The sequence below is a fragment of the Emys orbicularis genome, chromosome 17 (assembly GCF_028017835.1).
Source record: "Emys orbicularis isolate rEmyOrb1 chromosome 17, rEmyOrb1.hap1, whole genome shotgun sequence".
Taxonomy (NCBI): domain Eukaryota; kingdom Metazoa; phylum Chordata; order Testudines; family Emydidae; genus Emys; species Emys orbicularis.
The window spans coordinates 16,805,034-16,819,201 of record NC_088699.1 but is presented as its reverse complement, the minus strand read 5'-3'; the positions used below and the strand labels follow the sequence as shown (position 1 = coordinate 16,819,201).

Below are 14,168 nucleotides of genomic sequence, written 5' to 3'. Positions count from 1 at the left end.
AGTACTGAAGTGGGTGACCTCCAGAGAAAAGCTGGCTGTGATAGGGGTAGTGCCGAAGCTTACGTGAGGCATCTCTGATTTCTGTATCTTGATCTAAGTTGTCACAGGGTCCACCCAGCTCTATACATTCCATTATAAGACTGCACAGGTTTCTCCTGGGTGATGGTGGTTGCTGTTTCAAGGTACCTCTGTACGTCACCTGATTTGAGTAGCGTGAGATGTACCTCAGCATTTTTTAAATTTAGTTAAGATTTTGTTTGTCCTTTGCTTTATTTCTCTGTTTAACTTCTCCCTTAGGGGTAACTTTTGGCAGTGACAAGGGATAAGTTTAAGCTTGGAGCCCGGGGCTCTGTTGCTGGAAAAAGGAGGATAGTAGGACAGCAGACATGTACCTGTTTTGTAGATCTACTTGAATTTGTTGAATTACGTTGTCTTCACCTTCTCTTTGTCTTCTTTAAAAAAACAAAAAAATCTAGTTGGAAATTAAAGCCATCTGTTAACCTTTCAGCTGAAGCTTTGGGTTTGGACCACATGGTTCCCGTGCCATACCGGAAGATTGCCTGCGACCCAGAGGCAGTAGAAATAATTGGGATCCCTGACAAAATACCCTTCAAACGACCCTGTACCTATGGTGTCCCCAAGCTCAAACGAATCCTGGAGGAAAGGCACAACATCCACTTTGTCATTAAAAGGTACACAGCTAATCAGAGATATTTCAAAGCGGTGACATGGATGACATTTTAGTCTACCTGTTTTGTGTGAGCGTGTAGGTAGTGTTCTGTTCTAAATTTAGTTCCTAAATAGTAACCAGAAAATTGTATTCTGTTGGGTTTTTTTTTTTTTTAATTACATAATGGCAACAAATATTGGATCACTTTTTCTATTCGCCCACTCTGTGTTTGGAACAAACTTCCACACAGAGGAATGTTTCCACTGGAGGCAGAGAGATGGGTTCCCCTGGAATCAGTTTGGGAATGAAAGAGTAGTAAGCACATTGGGCAGATTCAACACCTGGGAAAAGATTTTTTCCAGTATGGTTTTACAGAGGGTGGTGGTTGTTGTTGTTGTTTTAACTAACTGTGATGGTTAATAGACCTAAAACTTGACTTACCACGTGCTATGTAAATAATTACTTCGTTTTTTGCAAACAGATATGTGGATTTTGATATCCCCCCCCCCCCCCCGCCCCCCAATTCACTGTTTTTTCCAGCGCTCTCAAATTTTTTTTGCTTTTAACAAAAACCAAATCTATGCCAGTTGCCCAGTATTTATAATCAGCCCTACAATAACAAACCACGAATGTTATGTCACAAATGCTTCAGTGACAATGGCTCTAGATTAGCTTAAACCTTTCAAGAGTTTTATCTGCCTGCACATTAAGTGGGCTGTCAAAATGACACATGACAAATGCAAATTGTGCTAGCTGAGTGCATATTGAGATATATATGGTAATTTCCCCCCTACCTATTTGCCTGATAACCACAGGTATGTTGTGGTTTTTTTATAGTGGTTTCTACTTTTTGCACTAGAATAGGAATAAGGTGGAAAGCTGCACAATTATTTCATCATTTTCAGTGTATATAATCCCTCCTCATCTCTCCAGCAGGGACACCAACGTTTCCTATCTAGCTCGGTCAGCTGATCACCATAGTACTCAGCACCTTGGAATCATGATGTGTATCACGCCCGTGGGGCAGGGCAGTGCTGTTATCCCCATTGTACATGTGGGGAACTGAGGCGCAGAGGGATTTGCCCAAGGTTTATGGTGGAGCAAGTTTCAGGCTGATGCCCTAACAATCCTTCCTCTCCTCCTCATTTTGTGAGGTTCCCTCCCCGATGTGCCTTTTTTTGTTTCCCCCTTCTTGGGCTCATCTGAAACAGAGAAAATTCTTAACATAATTTTCATCCTTACTCAGAGCTGCTGGTTTCTGTCGTCAACAAAAGCTCCCTTTATTGGGGGAATCCCTTGGTGCTAGGGCTATAAAAACATCAAAGAAATAGGACCTCAGTGCCAGATCTGAATTTCTGGACACCTACTGCCACTCAATTTCCAGCTGAAAAATCACTGAATCCAGTCATGAATTCTCCACTTTCCCTTTAATCAACTGGTACGATGACTCCTGTTTATTTTATGTCACGGGAAATTGTTCTTATGTAGGATGAGGGGCTGTAGATGAGGCAAGATTAGTCCTTTTTTGAGAGAAGCCTTGTGCCAACCCCTCTAGAAAAATCCACATCTGAATTATGCAGCTTGGACTCCTCCCCAGTTCTTTTGCAGTGCACATAGCAATAGTTTATTAATCTCGTGGCCCATTGTGATTCCTTTAGAAAATAGATACACTCCAGTGCACTGGCTCTCCCCCAATCAATAGACGCAGTGAATAATGACACCCCAGTTTAAAGCAGTATGTCCACTCGTTTGTCACTAGACCTGTGCTGAAGATAGAGGTTCTGTGTCACTACGGATTTTTAGATTCCAAGATTTGGCTTCATGCTGAAGTGGAATGGAAGCTGAAAATCGTGATATGCTTCCAAAGAAAAATTCAGAAAATATTTTTGTTTCAAGTCAATTGGAACATTTGGTTTTTGACAAAATTTTAATTTTCAGTTTTGACTTTTTTTAAATTCTGTAGTGTGTTATATACCAAATTTCAAAAAAATGAACAAAGTCGGACTGTTTCATTTCTGAAAATATCAGAAAGGGACGTTTCAACATGCTTGGAACTTTTCCCCGTTTTTCTTCCAAAACAAAATCTCAGGGAAAAAGAGCTGATTTTGCACAGTGTTTTGGTGTTGATGGATCTGCATATTCTGATAAAATAAGGTTCCATCGAAGTTTCTCCAACCAGCTCTAATCGTAACACGTCGTTATGAACGAAGGCTGGTAGTTACCAATGCATTGGTAGAAAGTTGAAAGAATGACAGAAAGTGAAGCCAAGGCTATTGGAAATTAGAGCAAGAAGGAAAAACAAAACAACCCATCCCTGACTCAACGAAGTACTTAAACACTTGCCTAACTTTAAGTGTGTGTGTGTGTGTGTGTGTGTGTGTAATCCCATGGAGTCAAGGGGCTTGGTTCTCCATTGCCTTGCACCTCGTAGTCATTTATACCAATGCAAAATGAGTGCAAATGGGGTGTAAAACACTGCAAAGTCAGTCCCCAATCCAGCAAGGCTGCTATTATTATTATTATTATTATTTATTATTATCATTTTATTTGTATTGCAATAGTGCCTAGGAGCCCCAATCACGGAACAGGACCCCACTGTGCAAGATGCTGTACGAACAGAGAATAAAAAGACAGTTCCTGCCCCAAATCGTTTCCCATCTAAGACAGGAGACAGCAGATGGTTACAGATGGATGGGAGAGTGCAAGGAAAAGATGACACCATATTAGTCAGCATGCTAGGTAGTGGTCCCAGCGCACCAGTGGCCTAACCTTTGTTAGGTTTTATTGTAGGTATCATGACAAAGGAGAGTTTTAAAGAGGGATTTGAAGGAGGATTGGGAGGTGGCTTTGCAGATGTTTTGGGGAGCTGCTCTGAAGTGTGAGCGGGTAGCATGGGACAAAGCATGAAGGTGCTTGTTTGAAAATATAAATATAACAGGTGGGCAATGGAGGCTGGCATTGTTGGCTTAAAGTTAAGCAGATGCTTAGGTACTTTGTTGGATCAGAGCCTTAGAACAAAGAATCAGGCCCCGTGCAACTACTCACATGCTTAAAGTTATGCACGATCTTAAATGATTTGCTAGGTCAGCATCTTAGTGTTCAGAGAGAAACCTCAGCATCTTAGTATTCAGAGAGAAACCTAAATTCTTTTAGGGTCGTGGGCATAAGGTGAATTGCCGACAGTGAGAAACATTCTTCAGTCCTAAATTTAGTCATTTAGTGGTCTATTGATAGCTGCTCCTGTGGAAGTTTTTCTTTCTGCTCATATAAGAGCTGTTGGACTGAGCTTAGTGAACACTTTCTTAAGATGAGTTTTTATAGGAAACTTAACAATGGTCCCAAAATTGCATATTTACAAAAGATGGACAAGATTGCAAATATTCCTGCCATAATGGTAAATGGGCTAGACTGAATAGCAGAATTAAAAGCCGTCTTGAACTGTCTTGGCCCCATAGCCTTCTGCTAAAGCCAGAAAGTAACAGTTTTATTTAATACAGTTAATAAAATGGAGAGCATGACTTAGAAGCAGATGTTAAGGTGCTTTAGATGAAAGACACATGTTGTTAGTTGTTGGATTTGCACAAGAAAATACAGGGTGGTTGTTGTTGTTTTTCAAGGAAAAGGAACGAATAAACGCAACACGATTCTTACTCAATATATTGTTAATAAACGATATCTGAAATTCATTCACTAGATGCTCCTGTTTCTTTTCTTTTCCCCCTTCTAGGATGTTTGATGAGAGAATTTTTACAGGTACGTTGATAACATTCTTTGATTTATTGTCTGTGAAGTGAAAGAGAACACACAGAAATAGAGTTAAAATGATGTAATCTATAAATAGCCATAAGTGAAGGGCATATGTAGTTGTGTTCACCAAGGATAAAACCTTATTTACATAATATACACAAGCAGAAGAAAATTCACTCCATGCATAGGACCTATGCACCACTTAAGTCTACATTTAGCCCTTCAAATAGGGCTGAAGTGAGACTTAAGTCGTGCATAGGCCATGAGCTGGCTTTGTGCACAAGGTAAATTTCACCCCTAGAAAGCCATGGAATATTTGAACTGTACTTACAAGGCAGAAGACACACACTGTGGATTCCCATTTATAAGTTATTCTCTCTCCCTTGCATATAAATACCCAACTACTTCAATTTAACTACTTGGCTTTGTCTTTTGCTCCTTTTTACTTGTACTGCGAACAATGTAATATGAAAGAGACGCCATTTTAAGCAACTTTTAGCAAATAAAACGAGGCATATATTAGTAAGATCTGAGCACTCCTTTCAAAATACTATGAAAAGACACCCAAAAGATTGCTCCAGTGGCTTTTTCCTATCTTAACCTGATGTATATCTGAAAAGTTACTGTAAAAATGGCACCATCTGGTCATGTGTTTATTGTCTGCCAATGATTTCAGATCCAATGGGCTCAGTTTACAAGTAAAAACTTATTTTCTCTAACTAAGTGCTTTGCAAACTTAGGCTGGGATCTGAGAGTCAAGCTGGGTGCTTTTATCACCAGTTAGAAAGGTTCTAGAAGCCACATTAACCCTTCAATGGCACCTGTACAACCTTGTTATGTTGCTGGTAAGCCCTCCCTAGCACCCACGAAACCCCTTTGCCTACAGTGGGGTTTGTGCAAGTGTAACTGACTGGAAATTAGGAAACAATTCCGTTGTTGTTGCACAGGATTGGAACACATTCCAGCTTACTCCCTCCTAGCTGTGTGGTCTCTGCAAGGTTAACAGAAGCAAAAAGTCAGCAGATCTGAATACACAAAAGAACTGGGTCTGCTGAGTAAGGAGGTGCCATTTTTACTTTACGCTTTGTCGGAGTGGAGCTGCACTTTAAGTTGCCATCTACAAAGTATCCCAAGGTTTCCACTGCAGTTTTGCTCAACATTTAATTAAAAACCCACTGCTCCTAGGAAACCTATTTTTGCGGCTCCCTGGGCAGCTTCATTGTTGCAAGAGCAAGATTTTGGTGCACGGGAAGGACCCAGTTGAACTGTGGGAAGCATCTTTAATGCTCCATGCTGCTTGGTGTTCCCATTGTGAAGCCTTGCCCTCCTTTACATGCCGGAGCCTAAAGGAAAAGGGACTTTACATTGCCATAGATTGTACACGCTTCAAAAGGAGGTAGCTGCAATGTGACTTAGAGCTGAGTAAAGTTCAAGTATTACAGATGATAATGAGACACCTGCCTGGTTTGTGCAGCTTGTCAGAATAATTCTGCTCCCTCCTTCCCCCCAGATCTAGCTAATCCTCCAGTCTCCATTCACCTGCTCTCTAGCACCTGATTTTCATTTCCTTTGCTGTCTTCGTAGTGCTCTTTTCATCTCTAAGATCATTGCTGGAGCTTGATTACTGAGGAGCAGGGGAAGGGCAAAGAGAAGGTTTTCATGGCAGCTAAATGCTTATTTTTTTCCTTGTCTCGATTTGTCACGCCCCTTCTCTCTCACGCACAAGGGGCAGATTTTATATGCTCAGGCCATGGTGCTGATCACCCCCCCCACCCCCCACCCCCCGCCTCTTCTCTCACCACGTACATATTAGAAAACACTTTTATTCGAAGTAGAATGTGATGCCTTTGGCCAAGTAGCAGCCTACAGGATACCACTGGCCTGTAGGTCAATTTGTGTGGCTGGTGGTTGCTCTGTGCCTTGCCTCCCTACAGGGCGCCCACTTGTATCTGTGCTAAGCTCTGAACTGGCCGTACTGTGTCAGATTGTTCAACGCAATGCACACTGGGCCCCTCCCGACCTGACTCCCGTGCTCAGGAATTCGGGCCACCTGAGGCTATGCAACAATAATATCAAACAATTCACTGGGAAGGGACGAGGGTGGAGCCCAGCATACCGGCACCTGGGAACTGAATTCATCTTCTAGGTACTTGCCCCCGGAGAAGTGAGGAATCCCGGTGAATTGAAAGAGGAGACATGGAGGACCAAAAACAATAGGAAGGCCTGGTAAAAGAAGATCCATCGAGAGAGGCATGTGTAAATGGCAGTCATCCTCAATGCAGTCCCATGCCTCCCCGCCATCGGAACCCTCCTGCTCCCAGCCAACACTAGTGAAACTGCCTCCGTAACACGTTTCCTGAGGATTTTTTCCCCTCAAGCCTTTCGCTGCATTCAGTAGTATTACCCTAACTAGCCATCCCTGTGCGAGGAGGTCTGGCTCAAATGCAAAGGCGCCCATCTCCCAGGAGGTCCTGCATCTCTTCTTGCTGGAAGGACCTTTCTCCTAGAATGGCGGGAAGGCAATTACCAAGCAGAATTTCCTGTGCTAGATCATACTAATGCTACAGTGTAACCGAGAGAAGGTATCCCCGTATCTTTGGGTTGTCTGTACTGCAGTCACAGGGCGACTGCTGCTTGAGTAGACCTACCCGAGCTCACTTTAATCGGGCTCGCTCAGGTTCAGGAGCAGGAAGCCCAGCAGCACTTGCTTCAGTGCAGGCTAGCCCTGTGAGTAATTACCCAGGGTTCCAGACAGGCTTGTTCAGCCCACACTGAAGTGCCCTCTGGTCCGGGACTGAAGCTAGCTTAAAGCTAGCTCGTTATGTCCAAGTCACACCCTCTGATTGCTGTATTGACAGACCCTTTATGCGTAACCCAGGCACTCACTCTTTCTGCATCACAAGCTGCTGACTAGCTTTGTAAATCCAGGAGAGGAACGACGTGTAGTCTAATGAGCTGTGCTGCTAGCATTCAAATTCTTCTGTGGTTAATTCTGGTTGTGCTTTTCATTACAAAACCTTGCTGCGGAACTGGGACCAGGAAGTAAATTTACCAAAGATGCTACCAAGCTGGAGCCCTCCAGCCCATCGGGGGAAATCTCTCCGGAACCACACAGAATGGCAGTGCTAGACCTGGCAGGGACTTCTCAGGCTAATAACAGGTATGTGGCTTTCATCTCCACCTAAGCAGTTTCCTCCGTAATGACTAGAGGCTAGATTGTGACCCCCTCAGCCCATGTGCAGCCCCACTGGGGTCCACATGAACCGCTGGTGGAGTGAGGTTCTGCTCACAATGAGGGTGAGAGTCTTGCTCTGTGGAAGCACTGATCATAGCCTCTCTCACATATACTGTGTCTTTCATTGGTTTCAAATGCTATGCAGCAAGGGAGCTGGAAACCTTCCCATTTCAAATGCGTAGGATTTTTTTTTTTTTTAACCTGATGCAGTAGGGTTGACGTTACTAGTAAAGCTGTAAGCGAGAAAAAGTCTAATCGGCCTTCATTTGTCAGGCTTTTAATGCACGAGGCTAGTGAGGGAGTCGCTGTTAGTCACAGCAATGCTGGGAAATCCAGGGGGGAGGAGAATGTTAAAACAAAAAGTGAAAAGTATGCACTCAGTTAGCCCAAGCTCTTCTGCGCGTGCGTGTCTGTGTAAGATAAGAGAGATGGTTTAATATCACTTACCGTACACACTTAGGACCAGATGTGGGAGTCAAAGGAAGTGAGTTTTTTTGCCTGAGTGAAAACTGAATAAGAACTTCAGGATTTACCCCAAATTTAGGTCCATGTCTGAGCCTTTCAGTGTGGTGTAGTGTCCAGTTTGTGCTGCCTGTCTGTTTAGATTGCAAACTCCTCAGGGCAGAGACTGTATCCTCTTTTGTCACTTGTGCAGTGCTGAGCACACTGTTGGCACTGGAAAGATTATTTCCAGAGACGCGGTTGCTGCAAGTGGAATATATATATATATATAATTTTTTTTTGTCATGCTGTGAGTTTGGCGCGTGCTCTGCAATCCTCTGTTGGCAGCCGTCTGAAATCTGGAAAGCACATGAGTAAGGGGAGTGAGATGGAAGGCACCGAATGCTGTTGCTGGTAATGTGGTAACTGCAAGTGCTTTGTTTTAGCACAATCATGAAAACCAAGGGGCTCATTTTTCACCTTTGGTGTGCCCACCCTTGCTGCCGTTAGCAAACCACTAGAGAAATCAGATCATCCCTATATTGTGAGCTGATACCAAAAAAAAGAGATCAAAACCACTGAGTTTGAACAAAAGGGGTCAGATCATGACTGTGTGCAAACAAGCTAGAAGATTTCCTTCCTGAATTATCTGAGATGCCTAAAGTAGGTCTAAAAATTCACCATCAGACTGCAGTCTAACAGGTCACACTTGATAAGAAGGGTACATTCGTAACTGATTGATAGGTGTTTTGACAAATGTCTAATCAAATTCATAGAGGCCAGCAGATGATGGGACGCTAGATGAGGAGGGCTCTGAGAATTCTTTCCCAGGTGTCTGGCTGTTGAGTATTGCCCACATACCCAGGATCCAACTGATTGCCATATTTGGGGTCGGGAAGGAAGTTTTCCCCCCAAGTCAGATTGGCAGAGACCCTGGGGATTTTTTGCCTTCCTCTGCCGCATGGGGCACGGATCACTTGCAAGTTTAAACTAGTGTAAATGGTGGATTCTCTGTGACTTGAAGTCTTTAAATCATGATTTGAGGACTTGTAACTCAGCCAGAGGCCAGGAGTCTAGTCCAGGAGTGGGTGGGCAAGCGTCTGTGGCCTGCAATGTGCAGGAGGTCAGCCTAGATGATCATGGTGGTTCATTGGTTCACGGAGGTTCATTCTGTCCTTAAAGTCTGTGAGGTCAATAGTTTATAACCATCTATCAAGCCTTCAAGTGATACACGTGGTTACACATGCAACACACATGACGTATGCCTGTGATATTCTTATAACACCTATTGATTAGGTATTAACTCTGTATGAACAAAGTGTAAATGTAGTGACATGTGACTACAGACGGCAAGGGGAGAGATGTTCTGGTGTGTGACCAGCTTAATGTTGCTGAGACGCCAGGTACATGGCGGTATGTGGCTGCAGCCCTGAGTGAAGAGCAGTGCTCTGGGTGCTGGTGTTACCCCAGAGGGGTGTGATTCCTTCCACAGCCCCCGGGGTGTGCCAGGGGATAGGGGCTATTCTGTGACACCCCGTTTGGGGGCTCAGCCAACTCCCACTTCCCTCCTCCCACATGCCCAACCAGCTTTGCCAGGTGAAATCCTGGTCCCAGTGAAGCCCAGGGCAAAACTCCCATGGTGCTCTGGGGCTGACCCCAGGCCTGTGGGAGCTGGGCTGCTGGACGCGGTGTTTCCATGCCAACACGTTCATACTTCACTACGCAGACCTCCTGACTTGGGTCTGCAGCTTGAGCTGCATCCGCACTGCAACATAAGGCTTGGACCCCAGTCTCAGCGGGACTAGGGCTCTGCTCTCCCCCCAGCAAGACTCTAGGACGGGGCAGGCAAACTTTTTGGCCTGAGGGCCGCATTGGGTTTCGGAAATTGTATGGAGGGCCGGTTAGGGGAGGCTGTGCCGCCCCAAACAGCCAGACGTGGCCTGGCCCCCGCCCCCTGCGTCTCGCCCCCTGACGGCCCCCCCAGGACTCCTGCCCCATCTACACACATGCCCCCCTCCCTGTCCCCTGACCGCCCCTGGAACCCCTGCCCCTGACTGCCCCCCGCTCCCCCATCCAACCCCCCCTCCTTCCTGACTGTCCCCCCCGGGACCCCTGCACTCATTCAACCCCCTGTTCCTTGCCCTCTGACCGCCCCGACCCCTATCCACACCCCCGCCTCCTGACCACCGCCCCAAACTCCCCTGCCCTCTATCAAACCCCTCCTGCCCCCTTACCGCGCTGCCTGGAGCACCGGTGGCTGGCGGCGCGGCTCCAGCCACCCCACTGCGCAGCACAGAGCACTGGGTCAGGCTGCGGCTCTGCAGCTGCGCTGCCCAGAGCGTTGCACCAGTGGTGCGGCGCGCTGAGGCTGTGGGGGAGGGGCCGGGGGCTAGCCTCCCGGGCCAGGAGCTCGGGGGCTGGGCAGGAGGGTCCCGCAGGCCGGGTGTGGCCCGCGGGCAGTAGTTTGCCCACCTCTGCTCTAGTACCTGGCCCTGAGTGCTTGTTGACCCAAGTCAGACTGCTTTGTGTGTGCATGGAAGGGGCGCTTGGGGGTCAAACCTGAGCTTAGTGTGTGGTGTAGACGTACCCACTGAGGTTAATAACATTCTAGCCCTAAAGGCCTTGGGGCGTTAGGCACTGGTTGCAACATCCTGTTTAATTTTGTGATGGATAGTGAATCCCACAGGAAAAACGTCTTTACAAATATCCTGAGATGACTACGGCTGAGGGCAGGGACTGGCCCTGCCTGTGAATTGCTGTGTCACAAGTAATAACGATGATGCCCTGTACAGGACACATACGCTCGACTAGTGAGTGCTGCTTGGTGTACTTAGGGCATGCTGAGTTGATCCAGTTTAGCTGAAGGTGGGATTTTAAAATCAAATTCACTTAAACTGGCCCCAAAGGCTGTTGTGTCCACTTTCTTATTTTAGTTTAAACCAGGCTTATTTAAATACAAGAGCTAGGTGGTATTATATTTTATTTGCTGAAGTTAATTAGGAGCAGATGAAAGCTAAACCTAATTAAGATACTCTTAAAACAGAGAGAAGAGACACAGCCTTTTGCATTGTTTTTACTAAACTGTGTGATGTGACCCACCCGCTTCTATGTGTTACAGATCCATAAATAATATGAGTCTGTTACAGCCCCCAGCTACAGACCCTTGGCTTTTTAGCTTGGTCAATTGCAGTTCATGCTTTAGCCCGGCAGCCCCTGGTGCATAGGTCAAGCTGACAGCCGTCGCATGCGGACGAGGCTGTATTTTCCAAGAATGGATAAACTTGTTGCTTTGGTGAGGGTCTAATGGGGAAATAAGTAAACATGTGGAACACGTGACTGAAAAGGCTGCTGTTGAATCAATTCCTCTTTGTCCAGAGCTTGCTGTCACATGCTGAGCGCTGAACTATCACAGAGTATTTTAGCACAAGGAATGTATTGATCCAAAATTCTTAACACCTGACAGTCACATTCTCCGTATTCTTCGGCGCCCGAGACCAGGAGTAGATTTGTGTGATGATATTGACTTCAAGGCAACAAGCGCTGGGAAGCGGACAGAGCTTAGAGTGGAATTTGGCTCATGCTCTGTATCGTGCCATTTCGCATACATTTGTGGGATGGATGCTCTTGCACTAGTCTCAGCCAAGCAAGAAACTTGGGAAAAAGTCTCTGGAGCAAGAGGGAGTCTTCAAAAACTGTGAAAATTGTCAGGCCTTTGCTCTTCTTGTTCAAGTGCTAGAACTTGCAAAGGAGTCCACTTCTTTGACTGCCGCCCCAGGTTTAAGAAATGTGGCTCAGGCAAAGGTTGCCTCTTACAAGCAGAATCCAACATCACAATGTCACAGCGCTTTGGCAAGTATTCATCAAGGTATATAGGCACATGCTGAACTTTAAGCCTGGGAGCGATCATGTTCCTCTTCAGCAAAACACTTAAACATATGCTTAAGAAGCGTTCTGCTGAATCAGGCCTCAGATGAACAATTGCAACTGGGGAGTCTGTAATTTCAGTTGTGGTATTGGATTGCACAATGTATGTATATTGCTAAAGGAAGTGATACACTGTATGAATTGATTATACTGGTAATAAGTCGTTGAAATTAAGAATTGATATATAAATATAGGGCTCACTCATTAAAGTCAATGAAAGGGTTTTATTGACTTCAGTGGGCACTGGATTGGGCCTTTCCTTATATTGGTATACTATTATATAGGTATATTGTATAGGTAGGTATATTGCATAGATGGAAAAGCTCTATTGTCTACTTGACTATGCATAGTCTTTGCTAAATGAGAGCATAATGGGTAGTGCAAATTAGGACCTGATCTTGCACCGCTGATGTTAATCAGGGTTTGGCTGTTCTGTCTAGATGGATGCTTACGCAGCCCTCGTTACGATAGTACCTGAAATTGTTACTGTTCATTTTCACAACACCCCAGGGAGGCAGGATAGTGCTGCTATCCCCATTTTACAGATGGGGAACTGAGACACCGAGGCACTAAGTGATTTGACAGAGGTCACATAGGGAGTCTGTTACAGAGCAGCAATTGAACCCAGGTTTCTGGAGTCCCAAGCAAGTGCCTTAACTACAGAACTATACTTCAGTTAGCCAACCAGCCATTGACTTCAATGGGTGTGTGATCAGGCTTCAGCTGGTTAGGCCGGATCTCCAAAGCTGCTGAGCGCCCACTGCTCCTGTTGACTTCAGAAGGGGGTTTAAGTGCTCAGCACCCCTGAAAATCAACCTTTGTATGTCAATAGCGGAAAACATATCCCTTCCTCTTGCTGAATTTTTCTCTGCAATTAGTACACTTTATCTCCCTCCCCCCCTCCCCCCCCCCCCCCCCCCGCAATTATAAAAATACAGTTAAATCGACCTGAAGACAAACAGGCAGGCAGAACAGTGACAAGATAATAGGGATGTGGAGCTAATTTGCTAATCTGCCCCTAAGACATTTTGCTAAGAAAATCTACTACTGAGTATTCTATCCGACTGTGCAACAGTATCCGAGTCAGTAAAAGGTCTGGAATTTGCCATTCTCAACGTGCAAGCGAATCTGGGGGCTTGCGGTCCATGTTGAACACCTGCTAATATTGAATTGTCTTCACCTTCATCCCTACTGTACTCTGATTCTAGTAGTGTCAGTCAGGATTTACACATTTTGGTAAAATAGCTTTAGAGAATCTTGGAGAAAAATGATGTTTTTTCTGGAGCGGAGTTTGGTGGTGGTTCTAAGTTGAATGTAATGATTGTAAGGGATACCAACCAGAGCAGGGTTTCGAGTTTTGAGTTTGTTTTCATTGCGGCATAATCATGAGGCTATTTGTACTGAGCCTTATTCTGATCTGACTTCCTTTGGTTTTACCCGAATATAAATCCCAGATCTATTGAACCAGCTTCAGCACTCGGTTATACTGGTGAAACACTACCACAAGTTCAGTGGAGTCAGGGGGTCACTCTGGATTTACAGGGATCTAACTGACTAGCCCATTGTGTTCAGCTGGGCTACTGCTGACTTACACGGGTCTAAGTGAGAACATAATCAAGCCATGTATGTTGAATTCACAGGCTAAGTGAATTATAGCCCACTTGGGTTAATTCAGCATATTATAGAGGAAATCCTAAATTACAGTGGAGATGCAAAACTTGCCTTGATCATACATTCCACCCCCCACCCCCATGTTTTGGTAATGTATATTTCTAAATAAAATATACATTTTTTTTTTTTATAGAAAAAATCCCAGATCTGTGTGTAGCGTGTGTACAGAGACTTGTGCTCCCCTGTTAGGAACATAGACTAGTCATCCAGTCTATGACATTTGGTAACCCCAGATGCTGTAGAGGAAGGTGCAAATGGACAATTATGGGATAATCTGCGCCAGGGAAGGTTTCCTCCTAAGCGCCATTCGTTACAGGTTGCCGAACGCCCTGAAGCCCAGGGGTTTACATCCCTTCCAAAAACTCTTGTTTGCTTTTTCTAATATTTAGCATGTATTCGAATAGCTGTGGGTAGCCTTGCTCTCCATATAAATCCTTACATCCTTAGAGAGGGATTTTCAAAAGCATTCCTGGCTGGCTT

The 14,168-nt window shown here is 45.1% G+C and overlaps 1 protein-coding gene across 1 annotated transcript in view; it reads left to right on the top strand.

The window, feature by feature from the left end:
• Positions 1 to 14,168, top strand: part of GTF2IRD1 (GTF2I repeat domain containing 1) — a 106,361-nt gene that overhangs the window by 34,489 nt on the left and 57,704 nt on the right. The window contains exons 8-10 of the mRNA XM_065418266.1: positions 509 to 692; positions 4,398 to 4,423; positions 7,457 to 7,577. Coding sequence (XP_065274338.1) covers positions 509 to 692; positions 4,398 to 4,423; positions 7,457 to 7,577 — 331 coding nt within the window. The remainder of the gene's footprint in view (positions 1 to 508; positions 693 to 4,397; positions 4,424 to 7,456; positions 7,578 to 14,168) is intronic.